General features: G+C 39.7%; 1 protein-coding gene across 3 annotated transcripts in view; it reads right to left on the reverse strand.

The window, feature by feature from the left end:
* Window positions 1–7,522: 7,522 nt before the first annotated feature.
* The window catches only part of LOC139280803 (adiponectin receptor protein 2), a 128,253-nt gene continuing 117,817 nt past the window's right edge, over window positions 7,523–17,958 (reverse strand). For all 3 annotated transcript variants that reach the window (XM_070900513.1, XM_070900514.1, XM_070900515.1), the window contains 3 exons: window positions 13,637–13,824; window positions 9,475–9,668; window positions 7,523–8,891 (listed from right to left, as the gene is read on the reverse strand). In XM_070900513.1, coding sequence (XP_070756614.1) covers window positions 8,763–8,891; window positions 9,475–9,668; window positions 13,637–13,824 — 511 coding nt within the window. In that variant the 3' untranslated portion in view covers window positions 7,523–8,762. The remainder of the gene's footprint in view (window positions 8,892–9,474; window positions 9,669–13,636; window positions 13,825–17,958) is intronic.

Genomic DNA, 17,958 nt, shown 5'->3' on the forward strand with positions numbered 1-17,958 from the left:
GCAGATGATACCCATTTCTATCTATTTGTGCCGTCAACTCATCTATTTTGTTACGAATACTCCATGCATTCAGATAAAGAGCTTTTAAATTTGTTTTTCTACCCTTTTTTCCTGCTTTGACCCCACTTTCATTCACTTTTAGGTTTATATACTATGTCCCTTCCGGTCAAGCTCTGGAATGGGAGATGTGCCTCATGTTTGGTAGATTGTTGGGAGGTGAATGACTTTGGCGGAGGGGGAGTTGTGTATTGAGCAGTATGTGAGGACCATGGTGCAGTTGGTAGGAGACAGCTTTTGAAGATGCATTTGAAGGCATGATGCTTTGGGCATTGAAGCCAGGTGGTGGGGGCGACACTGCTAGCAGTGAATGCCTTGATGATGTGGTCGCACATCATTCTTTCTGGAGGGCCTCCTGACTCCCGTGGCTAGAGGACCTCTCTTGCAGTGTTGACCTGCTGCACAAAGCTGAAGAGTGAGAACCTGGGTGGCCCTTTCCTGGTTTGCTGAGTTATAGCCATTTGTGTTCGTGCTGAAGCACTTCTCTTTTTTTGATGCGGAAGGGAATTCAGCTTTAAGAGCTGAAGTCTCCCATTTTGGAATTCTTTTTAATAATTTTTTTTCCAGAAGGCAGTTGAGCTGCACGAGATTAAAACTGCATATTTTTACATTTTTCATTTGAGAAGGCATTGCCCCTTTTAAAAAACAGCAATGCTTTCTGAAATCACAGTCTTGCTTTCAGAGAGACTGTTCTAGCTGCAACGACGCTTGGGCCACGCTATATTGGAGCCTCCTGCTGGGACTAGCTGTGAGTTAAATGCTGGGTTAATGTTAATTATTTTCCAGCGCTAATTTTTCAGTTCTGCCAGCACCACCATTTTCAGCGGCCATCAACACTCAGCTGTAGTGGCAGTCATAAATTTCTAGGCCCTAGAATCATAAAATACGCAGAGTTTATTTCTTGTGTCATGTTGGATGGATAAAGTTAGATTGGGAAGTTTGCTTTGAGGAGGCTTTTATTTCAGCATTATGACCAAGAGGATGCTGTGATGGTCAATAACAGAGGGAAGGTAAGGTAAGGTGTGGGACAGATATTGAAAGGGGAATTGGGGGGTGTGGTCACTGGTATGACAGGCAGATGATTCCATCCCAAATATCCCAGCCAGAGAGGGGCTGACTGGGTTGCATACTTTATTCTGCATCTTTAGCTTCCGTCTGAGAGCAGATGCTATAAATCTGAAATAAAAGCATGAGATGCTAGAAATACTCAGGTCAGGCTGGATGTCAAAGTGAACTCAGGTCAGGCAGCATCCATGGAAAGAGGAACAAAGTATTTCCAGCATTTTCTGTCTTCTCAGATGCCTTCCTTTACCATCCGAGGCCTTGCAAGCATCTAGCAGCACCCCCTGCACTCTTGAATTTTTTGTTAGCATGTATTGCACAAAGCCATTACCTCAATAGAATAAAAAACATTTCAGTCCAAAAGCTTAAATGCAAACTTACCCGAAAGATGCGTGTCTCCCTTTAAGAGGTGCTGACAGAGTCGGTCAGTCTGCTGAATTTTCATTGTGCGTTTAGGATACAGTGCTAAGGTTGAAGTTTGCTTAGGTGACATTAAGTCGGCGTGCACCGTCATCCTTTCCTCATTTACGTTTCCAGGGCAACGTAAAGGCCCTCACCAAAATGGCGGCCGTCGAGTCCCAGGCCAGAGACGACGGCAGAATGGTGGCTGCCATATTTCAACCGGATTGCAGCAGAACCTCATGGAAGTGGCCCAATGGACCTTACAGCACAGGAGGCGGCCATTTGACTAGTTATGCCTATGCTGGCTCTTTGAAAGAGCTGTCCAATTTAGACCCACACTCCAGCTTTTTTCCACATAATCCTGTAAATGAGTCCTCTTCAAATACATGTCCAATTGCCTTTTGAAAGTTAATATGGAATCTGCTTCTACCACCATTTCAGGTAGTGCGTTCGTTTTTAAACTGAGAAAAAAATTGAGTTCTTTTGCTAATTTTTAAAATGTATGACTTATGGTTCCAGACATACTTTTCAGAGAAAACCATTTCTCACTACTTACTCAATCAAAACCCATCATAGTTTTGAATTAGGTCTCCCCATAACTCTGCTTGGAGAACAATCCTTGCTTCTTCAATCTCGCCACATAACTGAAGTCCTTTATGCCTGCTATAATCCTAGTAAACCTTCTCTGTACTCCCTCCACAGCACTGGCATCTTTCCTTCTCCAGCTGAGGTCTAACCAGTGATTTGTAAAGGTTTAGTATGACTTCCTTGTTTTTGTATTCAATGGCCCTATTTACAAAGCCAAGTATCCTATACACTTTCTTAACTGCCTTATCAACATGCCTTGCCAACTTCAAAAATGTGTGAATATGCAGCCCCCTCAAAGTAGTACCATTTATATTATACTGGCTTTCTATGTTGTTCCGTGCAAAGTGCATTACTTCACACTTATCTGCATTAAATTACATCGCCATTTGTCTGCTCATTTTACTAGTTATGTCCTGATGTCTGCTACCATCTTCCTCACTATTTACTATATGGCCAAGTTTTGCAACATCCAGAAATTTTGAAACTGTACTCCCTGTACCCAAGTTCTGGTCATTTATATACAAAAGCAAATGGGCTAATACTGACCCCTGGGGGACCCCACTGCATACTTCTCGCCAGTCAGAGAAACATCCATTCACCACTATTCTCTTCCTCCTATCCCTTGGCCAATTATGTATCCAAGTTACCACCAATGCCTCCTAGGTGGCCCACCTCCCCCAATGCGCAGCCCATTCATATTTTTGTACATTAACGGTATCTACAATGTAAAAGCCGATGAGTAGCCTGCATGGAACCTTGAGGGTAACTGTGCAGCTTAGCGGGAACATTGGTCACCATCGTCCCTTTAATACCATGTGCTTCTATTTTCCTATGAAATCAGTTGTCCGGTGCTTTATCAAATGCCTTTTGAAAGTCCATATATACATCTACTGCATTATCTTCATCAATCCTCTCTGTCAGTTCATTAAAGAACTCAAGCAGGCTCGGCCGACATGATTGCCTTTAACTCCCCCCCACTGGCTGTCCCTTATGAATCCATGCTTCAAGTGAGAATTAATTTTATCCTCGACAATGGTCTCTAGTAGTTTTCCCACCACTGACATTAGCCTGTAGTTATCAGGTGCATCCCTCTCCCCTTTTTTTGAACAGAGGTGTAACATTTGCAATCCTCCAGTCCTCTGGCATCAATCCCATATCCAAGATTGAAAGATTGTGGTCAGAGCTCCTGCTATCTCCATCCTAGCTTCCCTCAGCAACCTAGGAGGCATCCCATCTGGACCTGGTGCCTCATTAACTTAGTGATGTCAATCTATTTAGTACCTTTTTATTGTAATCCTTTCCAATGTTTCTACTCCCTCCTCCTCTATTGCAACATTGGGACCTAGGAAGTAATTTCTTGCATGAGCTCTCAGCTGGATATTTGGGAGTTTGCTGGAAGAGGGAGGGGAAAAGACAGCTCAGACAAAATTATATTGGTAGCGTGTAGCAAATGCAGAGTGGTTTTAATGGGGGATTTTAACTTTCATATAGATTGGGCCAAGCAGACTAACACCGGTCAGAAAGGTAATGAATTGTTGTCTACAACAATATGTCCGAGAGGAAACAAGGGGGCAAACCATATTAGATTTAGTAATGAGCCAAGTTTAGTTAACAGCCTAACTGTGCATGAACATTTATCCAACAGCAGTCATAACATGATCAACTTCAACGTAGCATTTTAATGGGAGAAATGTGAAACAGCAACTAAGATTCTAGATTTAGGTAAGGCCGACTTCAACAGGATGAGGCAGAGACTGTCCACAGTAAACTGGGTAAATCTGTTAATGGGTAAAACAATAGATGATCAGTGGGAAATATTTTTTTTTTAAATTATGATACAGAACCAGTTTATACCTGAGGAGCAAGAGCTCTACTTGCCAAAAGAAAAACAGCCATGGACAACTAAAGAGGGAAGGGGCAGCATAAAACTAAAATAAAAAGCATACAACACTAACAGATCCTGGCAAATGAGAAAGGTGCAAAGAACAGTAAAGGATCACAAAAAAGATAGTAAAAGCTACAAAAAGGAAATATGACAAGAAACTTTCAAGGAATATCAAAATCAATACAAAGAATTTTTACAATTACATTAGGAAAAAGAGGGTAGTTGGGAGCAATGTTGGCCCCTTAAAAACTGAAAGCGGTGATATTGTCAATGATGAGGAAATGGTGGATATGTTGAATAATTACTTTGCGTCAGTAGAACAAGACAGCATGCTGGAAATCCCAAGGAAGTTAATATTGAATCTGGGACAAGACTCAATAAAATTAACGCAAGTAAAACAACAGTAATGATGAAAATAATGGCACTAGAGTGACAAATCCCCAGGACCAGATGGTTTCCATCCTAGAGTTTTAAAAGGAAGTAGGTGTCCAAACCTTCCAAATTTTGCTAGATTCAGGAATTGTTCCTTTAGAATGGAAAGTTGCACATGTCACTCCACTAATAAAAAGAATGGCGAGAGAGAGAAACCAAGGAATTATAGACCAGTCAGCTTTACATATGTTGTTGGGAAATTACTAGTGTCTATAATTAAGAATAGGGTGACTGAACACCTTGAAACTTTGCAGTTGATCAGAGAGAACCTGACAAATCTGATTGAATTTTTTGAAGCGGTGACTAAAGTAGTGGACAGAGGAATGTCTATGGATGTTATTTATATGGACTTCCAAAAGGCATCTGATAAAGTCCCACATAAGAGACTATTATCTACAGTAGAAGCCCACAGAATTGAGGGCAAATTATTGACCTGGTTAGGAAATTGGTTGAGCAGCAAGAGGCAGAGTAGGGACAATGGGTAGGTACTCCAATTGGCAGGATGTGACTAGTGGTGTCCCACAGGGATCTGTGTTGTGACTTCAACTATTCACAATATTTATTAATGACTTATGATGGCACAGAAAGTTGTATATCCAAATTTGCCTATGAGTGTTGGTGAAAGCATAAAATGACAAAGGAATTTTGATAAAGTCAATGGGAAAAACTGTGGCAAATGGAGTTCAATGTACACAAATGTGAGGTCATCCACTTTGGACCCAAAAAGAACAGAACAGGATACTTTCTAAATGGTGAAAAGCTAAAAGCAGTGGAGGTCCAAAGAAAATTGGAGGTCCAGGTACATGGATTAAAATGGATTCAGGCACAGGTACAGAAAATAATCAAAAAGGCCAATGGAATGCTGGCCTTTATATCTAGAGGACTAGAATACAAGGGAGTAGAAGTTATGCTGTAGCTGTACAAAACCCTGGTTAGACCATACCTGGAGCATTGTGAGCAGTTTTGGGCACCACACCTTAGGAAGGATATATTGGCCTTAGAGGGAGTGCAGTGTAAGTTTACCAGAATGATAGCCGGAATTCAAAGGATAAATTACAAAGATTACACAAATTAGGGTTATATTCCCTAAAATTTAGAAGGTTAAGCAGTGAGCTGATCAAAGTTTTCCAAGATATTAAAGGGAAACGGATCGGGTAGATAAAGTATTTCCGCTGGTTGGGGACTCGAAGACTAAGGGGGCATAGTCTAAAAGTTAGAGCTCGGCCTTTCAGGAGTGAAATTAGGAAACACTTCTACACACAAAGGGTGGTAGAAACTTGGAGCTCTCTTCTGCAAACTACAATTGATGCTAGAACAATTGTTAATTTAAAATCTGAGATTGATATCTTTTTGTTAACCAAGGGTATTAAGCGATATGGTCCCAAGGTGGATATATAGCGTTAGATCGCAGATCAGCCATGATCTCATTGAATGATGGAACAGGCTCGAGGGGCTGAATGGCCTACTCCTGTTCCCATGCTCCTATCAAGTCAAATTGATGCTACAAAACCAGACAAAAATTATTTTTATTAGTTGAATTAAATGTTACATCAAGTAAAAATCCAATTATGCACCCTCAGCCAATATATACTTAATCTAGAGATACTCAAACTAAAGCAATAAAAAATAACAAGGCCTCCTTTTATTTGAAAATGAAATATTATTAACTATAAAACACTCCTCACAGCAAGCAAAAGACTGATCCTAATAAGGCATAGGGCAAACTCTTGGGAAATCTTGGCCAAGCTAAGCAGCAAGTGCAGTGTATGTAATACAAGAAAACCAAGTAGAGTAGATTTTTTTTTAATATAAAGGTTTCTCATCTTGGACAGTTAATTTGATTCCAGACCAAATGTGTGTGTGCGCGTCTGTGTGCAGATGATTTTTTTTTAAAGCAGTATTTGTTTGACCAAAAGAAAAATTAGGATCTTGTATCACTCCAATCATTCAGATCTGCTCATGTATGTGGCATGGCAACATTCCAGCACAGAAAAGTCTAGTATCTGACTATTTCAAATCTATCTATTCTCAGGTAATTCACAGGAGGAAAAGGTGCCATTTTTAGTGCACATGCGAGTGAATTTAGGAGATTGCGAATTCATTTTTGCCCATCTCAAGATATCTCAGAATAACTCATTTCAAAGCAATTATGTGCAATATAAGGAATTGATACATTACATTTAATGCTCGGATTCATGTCATATCTGCTCTTGCCAAAAACCTGATGCACCACTTTTTTCTCCCTGTAGGATAATGGTTTAAAAGACTATATTCCAGTTTGATACTTTCACCAGCATTCATTCTAGCTGCATGACAGGATGACAGGATGATACACTGGTCTTTTTAAAGATCAAGCAATATTAAATGTTATAATCACTATAGACTATTAGAATTTTATGAACTTGAATGCATTTAAAAGGTGCAAGAGTACCTCTAGGTTGAGAGTACTTTATATTGTTGAAGCTACTGAGCCAAGACTTCACTACTTCTTTTCTTTCTCCCTTTTGCCCATAATTCAACCCTTTAGTCAGCATTGCAGGCTTCTTCATAACTGTAGTCAACATTACCTCATGGTCAGCAGACAGAAACTGTTTGTTGAATGAGGATAGTCATCTTTCTTCCTCTTTCCTCCTCCACCATGGCAAGCACTCCACTAAGCAGTCCAGTTTGAACCAAGCCAAACACCAGGAAGAATTTGGGAAGAGAAGATTGATAAGATTACCCATGGCAATTCAGTGCCAAAGAAAGCACTAATCACCTTACATCTGAGTAACTCGACTGTCCTTGATCTGAATAAACATTTCTCCACCATTTCCACTGAAAACGTCCAACCATAAAAAATGTAATTGCCATTATTACAGCTATGTAGCTAACATAAGCTGCAGTAACTGAATTCAAAATAGGAGTGTGCAGTGAATAAGTTAAATGGTTTAAAGTGGGCAGATTCAAAGAATTTCAGATTTGTTCAAAACACACATCTTAAGTGGAAACCTTTGTGCTTCGTTTCCTCACTACTGTTTTAAGGTGCTCTAGTCAGAAATTAGGAAAGAAGCAATTTTGCACCATAGTCCTCCAACAATAAAGGAAACCATAAACAGGCCTGCCTATTTCTTTATTTTAGATTGCTGGAACATCCACAGAGTAACAAAATAAACTGAAAACATGTTTTAAAGCTGATGATTTCCAATTCTAACTGAACCTGAAAGCAAACTGCATCAGTCCAGTTATATCACGTTACACCAACCATTTACAAACTAACCAACAAATGTAGTGACAAGACCCATCCCCCCTTCCCATGCACAGAACATCACAACAGTAAAAATAAAATTGCTCTTATATATGCATGAATATGTATATAGAACATATGTATACATATATATGCACATGATTCCTTACAAGTTGAAGTGGGTGCACAATCAATAGAAATTTGCGCACGCCTGCTTCAAATCTATTTCACCGGTCACTGCTATCTATTAACATAGCATACGGCAGAATAGAAAATAAACTTACCAGGCCTCACAGCACACTTAGTGGGCAAGCCATCACAAGGAAGGCTTTTTTGCATTGCTTCTTATACTAGCATCTTTCTACTACCTGAAGTGATGTCTACCAATATTTGTGCAATGTAAGTTAACAGTGTGTGGTACTCTTGCGAATGCTTTCTGTACAAAAGTCTTTTATAATATAAATTTTCTAATTAACTGAAAGTTAGAAATCTTATTTACAAGAACTTTTTTGTTATAAGCAGCCAGATCCTGTTCAGAAGTATTAACTCCTTCAAATTCTTCTTCCACTTTATATCTTTTCATAGAAATAAATATGGTATTCAGTAAAAGCAGAACTTTGCTTCAGATTCAGCAATTATGTAAATTACATACTAGCTTATAATTTATAATTTACATATTTAATTGGGATTTTACGACTAGTTGAACGATTGCATTGGTAATCCTTCATGTGCTGACTTTGCAACGTAGTGGCTTTGTACTTCTCCACTGCAAGCGTTGCTTCCTTTGAACACCCATGATCACCGTGGAAAACATTGTTCTGATGCAGCTGTAGTTCTGTATTCCCGATGAAGCTCAAACTAGTTATTCACCCTTCCATTTGGTTTGTGTTCATCTGGTTACCATTGGTTTCTAGGCGTAGTTGGATATTACAGCATCATCCAAAACAGGTGAGAAAACTGATCACTAGTCGTGAAACACGCAATATTGGACTGATTCACCCAAATTACAACTGTGGCAAGAATTTTGATCAGAAAAGGTTTCAGTTATTCTATCACCAATTCCAATAACATTGATCAAAGTTCCACCGAACACCTAATTGGAGATCAGTTTCATAGCAAGTCATTATCAGTGCATCCACCACCAAGACCATGACGAAACTCCTGAAGGTTTGAGACTCCATGAAAGTGGACGAATGCACCAGCTACAACCAGAACATGGAATAGCTGATGAGAATGGAACTGCAGAAACAAAAGCAGGATCGACAGTTAAGATCCAAGAACATAAACAAAGTATCAATATCTCTATCCGATTAAGTAGTGCGGCAATTTTAAATCTGCAGCTTTTCTACTGTAAGCTAGTTTCTGAACATCTTGAGATCATCTATCCGAATGTTTATATAAATCTAAAAGTTATAACAATTGAGATATCTATAGTTACTGCTATATCCACACAGTAACAAAGCATCAACCTTTTTTTCCTGTGTTTTCAATTATAAAAACTGAAAGGTCAAACATTTATTTTGTTTCCAGTGAGATCAGAAATTGTGATGCAGAGCTCTCAAGCTTTAGGTCATCGTGAAATGAGGATAAGAGGTGCTATTTAAAGAAAATATCAAACGAATCAGGGGGAAATTCAGATTTGATTGCTTAGACGTCAGCAAAAAAGTACTAAACAGCTTAAAAATGTCTTCTAGAATTATATAATTCTCTTTCTGTATGATACCTACCTATTATTTTTAGCAGAAAATTCTCTAGTATCCTAAAGATTTATAAAGTCACAAATGGAACAGAAGGCTAAGAAGAGTATCCACTAATTACTCACCCAAATGTCACACTTTCCAGGGAAGAAACGTTCAGGAATACGGGCAGCATATAAGGCAGCTCCTGTGATATACAATGCTGCCATTAGGAACAACCAGCCAATCTGTCCAATTGTAGCAGCCCTGAAAAATCCTTCAGATATCATAAAGTGCAGGGTAGGCACAACTCCACTCAGTCCCAATCCTACAAATACTCCTAGAAGTAAACACAAGACATATAATGAGTTACAGTCTAAACACAAAAACATCAAACTAGAACAGCTTTGTTGCAAAACCACTCGCTTCACATTACTTACTCAAGTGTTGAGCACAACCAATATCAGATACCCCAGAACTATTCCAGAAGTGTTATTTAATTTAAATTAGACTGTTTGTGTGTATTTAACAATGCAGTCGAATAGCAACATGAATTATTATAGAAAACATGTTGGGGCACAACAGCGACAATGCCAATGGCTCAAATCCCAGTTTTGGAAGGACACTTGGGCTTCCTAGAGGGCAAGTTCGCGTAAGATGTGCCAGGCACCATCCAAATTTGTTCAAAGGGTCAACCTTTGTTTATTCTTACAGGCGAATCCTGCTGCCTCTGCAACAAAGTGTCCTAAATAGAGACAGATGACCTCATGATTAATTTCTTACTTCCAATTCAGAGTACTTTCTTTCATTTACGTAGTTTAATCACATCTACACTGAATGCAAGTTTATGATGTTAGAAATTTTTCATGACAACTGATAAGTTCATAATAAAGGATGAAGCTGAGAACTGTGTCCAATGAGCAAGTGTGACCTTAGCTCCTTTAATGAGACTCCTGAGTGCAGGTACCTCGTGGGTGGCTTGCTTATATACCATGCTCCCAAGGGATGCTAGGATCCCTTGGGACGCCAACAGGTAGGCCCTCTGCTGGTAGTGTAATGCAGGTTACAAGGGGTTAAATACATAATGCACAAAACTGATCAGTCTATGGGCACGTCAGCTGAAACAAGAACTGAAACATACTGGTTAAGGAAATAATTTTTAAATATGGCACTTAAATCAATTTGAACTCAAAGCTTGTTGCTCTGACAATATTTCCATTGTTAGCGCATGGAATTGATGGGAAATTGTTGATCTGGTTAGGAAATTGTTTATGCAATAGAAGACGGTAGGATTATGGGTATGTACTTGAATTGGAAGGAAGTGACGACTGGTGTTCCAAAAGGATCTGTATTGGCCCCTAACTATTCACTATATTTATTAATGACATAGCTAACACAAGAGAGCCATATATTCAAGTTTTCCAATGAGACAAAGTCTGGAGGTATAGTAAGTACTATAGACGGGAGCAAAAATTACAAAGACACTGATAGATGAAGTGAGTGGGCGAAATTGTGGCAGATGGATTGCAATGCATACAAGTGTGAGGTTATCCATTTTGGACCAAAAGAGATCAGAGTATTATTTAAATGGTGAAAAGCTAGGACAGTGACGTTCCAAAGAGATTTGAGTCCATGGACACTGATCACTAAAATGTAGTAGTCAGGTACAAAAAATAATCAAAAAGGCTAATGGAATATTAGCCTTTATAATTAAAGGGCTAGCAGATAAAGGGGAGGAAGTTTTGCTACAGCTATGCAAAGCCCTGGTTAGACCGCATCTGGAGTACTATGTACAGTTCTGGGCACCACAAAAAGGATATATTGGTCTTGGTGCAGGTGCAGATTCACCAGAATGTGACCAGGGATCATGAGGAGAGTAGATTATGAGGAGAGATTACATAAACTAGGCTTACATTCTCTGGAATGATTTGATTGAGGTTTTTAGGCTTTTGAAAGGAATTGATAGGGTAGAGAGAAACTTTCTCCACTGATGGGAGAGTCCAGGACAAGGGAACATAACCTTAAAATCAAAGCTAAGCCATTCAGGAAGAAGTTAGGAAACATTCCATGCAAAAAGTGGTTGAAGTGTGGAACTCTCCCACAAAAAGCAGGAGATGCTAGCTCAATTAAATCAGATCGACAGATTTTTGCAAGCCAAGTGTATAAAAGGATTTGGAGCCAAGGCAGGTGGATGGGGTTAAGATACAGATCAGCCATGATCTCACTGAATGGTGGAACAGCTTGAGGGACAGAATCACCTACTTCTGTTCCTATGTTCCTACAAGTGGAAATTTACACGGTTAGAACTCTGCAGTATTTGAATTCTACCACTGGAGGCAAACACCATATATACACTTCAATTCAGTTAATGCAGGATTAGGTCAGGGATCAAGTATCTACACTATTGAAATCTTCAGATGGCAATCTGGTGATCACCTGTCACCAAACAGGACGAATGCACTCTGTGGGTTAGATACATCACTTAAAATAGGATCACTATTTATACTGGGGCTCAATAGCTACAATGCTAAATGACTTGAATTCCAATAGGGAAGCCACTGCAAACAAAATCTTTCCTAGATATTACAGAATTTTAGCTGATCAAACATAACATGCTATACAGATTTAAATCCATTACAATGTAGCTGGTCTGATAACTTTAGAATTGGATTATGGCATATAGGGCCAGAGACCTAATCAAATGTTTATGTATTACAATTGGCCCAGATACACTAGGCGTAGAACACTATCTCAAAAGGTGGTGTTTAGCTGGTCCTCTACAGGTAGCAGCACATCTGGTGGAGAGTGCAAACAGGTGTCATTGGGTGTGCATGTCATTTTAGCCTACCCATACAGGCTAGCATTGAGGTTTTCAGCTTAGTAGCATAGAGACATCTTCCCCATCCATCTGGTGACTATAAAGTAGTCATAAATATATATTAAAAAAAAGCACACACAGGACTGGCTTTGTCACCACTGGCAGTGGGAATCCACCTTGTTATGTAAATGGTCTGGACTCCACAGCATTAGCAGTCTCAACATATTATAGAACCACTTTCCACTTGATGTGGCTCTGCAACATAAAGGAAGTCTTGGTTGGGCCGGTGTCCGAGTTAGTTCATCTGAAAACTATTGATGGTGCTTTATTAAGAGTCAGTTTAGGGAACAGAATGAGCTCTGCTCTGCACCAATATTTATAACTCAATATAGGGCGAGCGCAGCCTCCAAACATCATGACGAGTTTTTGCTTCATGTCCCAACAGTGTAAATGGAATACCAATTTAGGTTTGTGGCAATTACTAAACAGATCCCCAACAATTCAGTGCTGCAATACTTTGTACTTTGAATAAGCCAGTCAAAAACATAGAAAGGACTACTTTTTGCAAATGTTCACCTATGTTTGGTTCTTTCATGCGTATCATTTTCACAAGGGCAGAGCTGATGGGACATAATTAACTTTTGTTCCATACTTCCATGTTAAAGGTACTTCAGAAGGAATCCACACAATAGTTGCATTGTATTGTGAAATTATAAAGCACAAAATAGAACAAAGTTGACTGACACCACCAAATTTTTTTTAATTTTTTTTTTTTTTTTAAAAAGAGCAGAAATGTGAAAATTTTACTCCTAGCCTGAAGGGTTAGGCAGATCAGCTAGAAAAAAAAAAAAGAGACAGCAAGCACACTGCCAGTGGCAGCTGGTCACACGTGCTACCAGATGTATTGCTACCTGCAGGCAACCAGCTAAACAGTATTTGTTGAAGTAATATTCTGTGAAGTTGGGGCTTGACAGTGGCAGTACAGAAATTGTGTTTACATTACAGCTCTGTATTTAAGTTGAGGAAGATGTCAGAGATAAAGTAATGCGTATTAACAATTGTTTTTCAAATGAGTAAACCAGCATGTTTTAGTGAAGTATGGCACAAAAGTACAAGGTGCAGCTGAGTGGGTTACATAATCCCAGTCACTTATGCCAACATAACATTGGCTAGAACATTACAGAATACTATACAAGATAAAGGGACGGTGACCTAATAGAGGCAGTTCAAAAAATTGTGAAGGACTTTGGTACATTAAACTTGTTCAAACAATTGCACTATGCATTAATGAGCACTCAAACAATTTAACTGCTTTTTAAAAAAAAAGTATAGCATTTTGAGGCAAAGAAACTAACTTGTTTCATCCCCAAAAAACCTTACACTTTCGTAATTAATATTCTGGTGACAATGTGACAGAATACACAAAGGTAGGTCTCCCTCAAATGTACAGCAACAAACAGTATTATAAAAGGAAATTCCAATTAACTTACCAGCTCGTACACCTCTGTACTGTGGTGTTGCAAAATAGTCCCACTGGGAGACTATGATCGCTGTGATGCCAAGTACACAGACAACAAGCAAGTAAATGAAACATGGCTGGGGGTTACAGTAGAAGGAGTAATACAACCATGGCACAAAACTGCCCATTATTAGAAGTGCTATACCAGAATAGTCCAATCTGAGGAAACAAGAGGGACAAACATCAAAACTCAGGTATGATATATTTACCTGAAAATGAAGAAATTAATGCAGGCAACCCAAAAGAAAGAAATTCCAGATCCAACAACATTTTGCAGTGAATACTTCTAAAACATCTGGTTTCTTACACTAACTCATTTTATTAGCACAGTGGGGAAAAAAAACAAGTTTCAGACTGGATGTTTCAATTTGCCATATCATAGCCTTGTCAGCACAATGGATCAGTGACGGCAAGTAGGAAAATGGAGATGTGTACCATTTCTCACAAAAGGAGCAATTAGGCCTATTTGAGTACAAGATGCGGATGCCATTCCCATTCTTTCTCCTCACTCTTCCCTCCCAATACAAAAAAATATACACCATCAAAAAAATTCCACGAACTCTCCAAATTGCTGAACTATATGGGATACCAGCAATGTCAACCTGCAGCATACAATCTGGAATTAGAGGAAAGGGTTTTTAACAAATGTTTCAAAGTATCTCATTGGTTACTGAAAAACAAGTGAAAATCCAGCCAAAGATACAAAAGCAAAATACTGCAGATGCTGGAAATCTGAAATAAGAAAAGGCTGGATATACTCAGCAGGTCAGGCAGCATTTGTGGAGAGAGAAACAGAATTAACTTTTCAGGTCCACGACGAAAGGTTATTGACCTGAAATGTTAATTCTGGCTCTCTCGAGATGCTGCCTGACCAGCATTTTCTGTTTTTATTTCAGCCAAAGTTACTAGTTGTCAGATGAAAATATAAATTACACAATGATCCAGTTTTCAGTATATTATCTTTTATGGATATGGGTTATCTCCTTTTGTCTGGCTTTAAGTAATTTCCTCCAGCCTTAGCACACACTTCTTGTATCCAAGATGTAGGCCACCTGTCCTCAGTCACCAAGGGGGTCAGAGTAGCCATGGGGAGATTACCAATCCAGTTTCCCTATTCCTAAATGGAGATTCCTGGCTACTGCATGGATTGTATATCAGGCTGCCGAACTTGAGATATTTAAACCAGATGAGGCTGGTTAAAAAAAATCTGCAGCTAAGAACAAAGACAGCACAGGTATTTTTGGATTGAGTGAATTTGAACAGGACTGAAAATTAATTCTCTAAAATATAGGTAATGGAAGGTACTGCTTCTGACTGGTTTATAATTTGTTCCCTGGTTCTTAATTCTGAGGACTGTTATTATATTACACATCTCCCAACCATGCGAGCTTAAAGTGATTTGTCCATAAGGAAAATAGTAAGCTAACAAACTCGTTTTACCGTCAATGATGACATGAACACTGAAAAATATTGCACTTCTTGTTGAACCTGACATGCAATAAAAGCTCCAAAGTGTTCTTCCTATTGTCTTCCTACAAAAAAAATGCGCGGCTAAACAAAAACAATTTACTTGTGGCATGCATATACCAGGGACTGCAAATGTAAACTGGATACACAGGGGTACTTAAATATCTATCAATACACTTAGTTCACTGTTCATAAAAGTACAATAGAATCATAGGAATTTATAGCACAGGAGGCCTTTTGACCCATCGATACTGTGCCAGCTTTTTGCTAGAATGATCCAAAACGAATCCACTCCTCTGGTCTGTCCCCATATCCTCCTCTACTTTAGATATTTATCCATTTTTCCCTTACGAAATACAATGGTCCCTGCCTCAACTATTCAATGGGGTCTGGTTACGTGGACTAAGTTGACAGACAAAAAATAATCAGCATTTAGGTGGCTGAAGATTGAGCATACATGGACTTATGTTCGAAGGTTATGTAAATCAGTTTGTTGTGTGTAAAACGGCCGACAGAACTTTTAGCTGCCAGCTGTCAATAAGAAGCAAATGCTACTTGTGAAACTTTCAAATTGCAAGTCAGCACATACCAAAGCACTCAATCACCTCACTGCAAAAATAAACCTGTGTCCATCACAGGAGCTGCAGGGACAGCTTGACTATGCTTTAACCCAACCTACTACTCCTGTTGCAGCTATTTGTCACCAATATTCTGCAGTGATTGTTAGATCAATTGTGTTGGTCTCCTAGTAGCTACAGAAAGAATTGGTTTAGCTAATCAACTAGCAGAAATTATCTAGATGATGAGCATTGACCGAGATAAAAGCAGCTACTGTGAAGCACAGCCCAAAAAAAGTTGGCTTTAAAGTCAAAACAAACTTTGATGGCTCACTAAACAATTATTTGCATTAAATGACTGAAAACAGTTAACAAGGACAGTCGGCTCTTTTCAATCAATAAAAACAACTATCACGCTGGCAATGAGAGGTCAGTTGCAGCACTATGCCATTAAGTCCTATCTCACCCAACTTCACTTAAAAAAAAATTGACAAACCTCGGCAAAGAAGCAAAAAGTTTAAATAGCACAAAACTTGCAGGTCTGAATTCACCATCCTGAGGCAGTAAGGCAGGCAACAATGGCAACAAGCAAAACCGAGTCAAATCTGCAACTTCTAGTCAGTAAAGCTCAGTGCTTACATCGTTTCTGTGGAAAGGGGCATAGAACGCAAAGGCCAATGAAAACCTTTTTGATGTTGGGGAGGCGGGGGAGGTCTGCAGTTCAACTCACTATTTTAACACAACTTGGGCATAACAGCTAGATCAGTAGTCAGAACATAAGAACATAAGAATTAGGAACAGGGGTAGGCCATCTAGCCCCTCAAGCCTGCTCCGCCATTCAAAAAGATCATGGCTGATCTGGCCGTGGACTCAGCTCCACTTACCCGCCCGCTCCCCATAACCCTTAATTCCCTTATTGGTTAAAAATCTATCTATCTGTGATTTGAATATATTCAATGAGCTAGCCTCAACTGCTTCCTTGGATAGAGAATTCCACAGATTCACAACCCTCTGGGAGAAGAAATTCCTTCTCAACTCGGTTTTAAATTGGCTCCCCCGTATTTTGAGGCTGTGCCCCCTAGTTCTAGTCTCCCCGACCAGTGGAAACAATCTCTCTGCCTCTATCTTGTCTATCCCTTTCATTATTTTAAATGTTTCTACAAGATCACCCCTCATCCTTCTGAACTCCGAGTAAAGACCCAGTCTACTCAATCTATCATCATAAGGTAACCCCCTCATCTCCGGAATCAGCCTAGTGAATCGTCTCTGTACCCCCTCCAAGGCTAGTATATCCTTCCTTAAGTAAGGTGACCAAAACTGCACGCAGTACTCCAGGTGCGGCCTCACCAATACCCTGTACAGTTGCAGCAGGACCTCCCTGCTTTTGTACTCCATCCCTCTCACAATGAAGGCCAACATTCCATTCGCCTTCCTGATTAGCTGCTGCACCTGCAAACTAACTTTTTGGGATCCATCCTCGTCGTTGTTGTGTCCAAAAAGAGTTTCATGCACAAGGACCCCCAGGTCCCTCTGCACCGCAGCATGTTGTAATTTCTCCACATTCAAATAATATTCCCTTTTACTGTTTTTTTTTCCCCCCCAAGGTGGATGACCTCACATTTTCCGACATTGTATTCCATCTGCCAAACCCTAGCTCATTCGCTTAACCTATCTAAATCTCTGCAGCCTTTCTGTGTCCTCCACACAACCCGCTTTCCCACTAATCTTTGTGTCATCTGCAAATTTTGTTACACTACACTCTGTCCCCTCTTCCAGGTCATCTATGTATATTGTAAGCAGTTGTGGTCCCAGCACCGATCCCTGTGGCACACCACTAACCACCGATTTCCAACCTGAAAAGGACCCATTTATCCTGACTCTCTGCTTTCTGTTAGCCAGCCAATTCTCAATCCATGCTAATACATTTCCTCTGACTCCGCGTACCTTTATAGAAACATAGAAAATAGGTGCAGGAGTAGGCCATTCGGCCCTTTGAGCCTGCACCGCCATTCAATGAGTTCATGGCTGAACATGCAACTTCAGTACCCCATTCCTGCTTTCTCGCCATACTCCTTGATCCCCCTAGTAGTAAGGACTACATCCAACTCCTTTTTGAATATATTTAGTGAATTGGCCTCAACAACTTTCTGTGGTAGAGAATTCCACAGGTTCACCACTCTCTGGGTGAAGAAGTTTCTCACCAAAAGACTTATACAGCTGATGAGCTGTTGAAATTAAAATAACTGTTTTAACTGTTCAGATGTAACTG

Source organism: Pristiophorus japonicus, chromosome 15, assembly GCF_044704955.1.
Source record: "Pristiophorus japonicus isolate sPriJap1 chromosome 15, sPriJap1.hap1, whole genome shotgun sequence".
Lineage (NCBI taxonomy): Eukaryota > Metazoa > Chordata > Chondrichthyes > Pristiophoridae > Pristiophorus > Pristiophorus japonicus.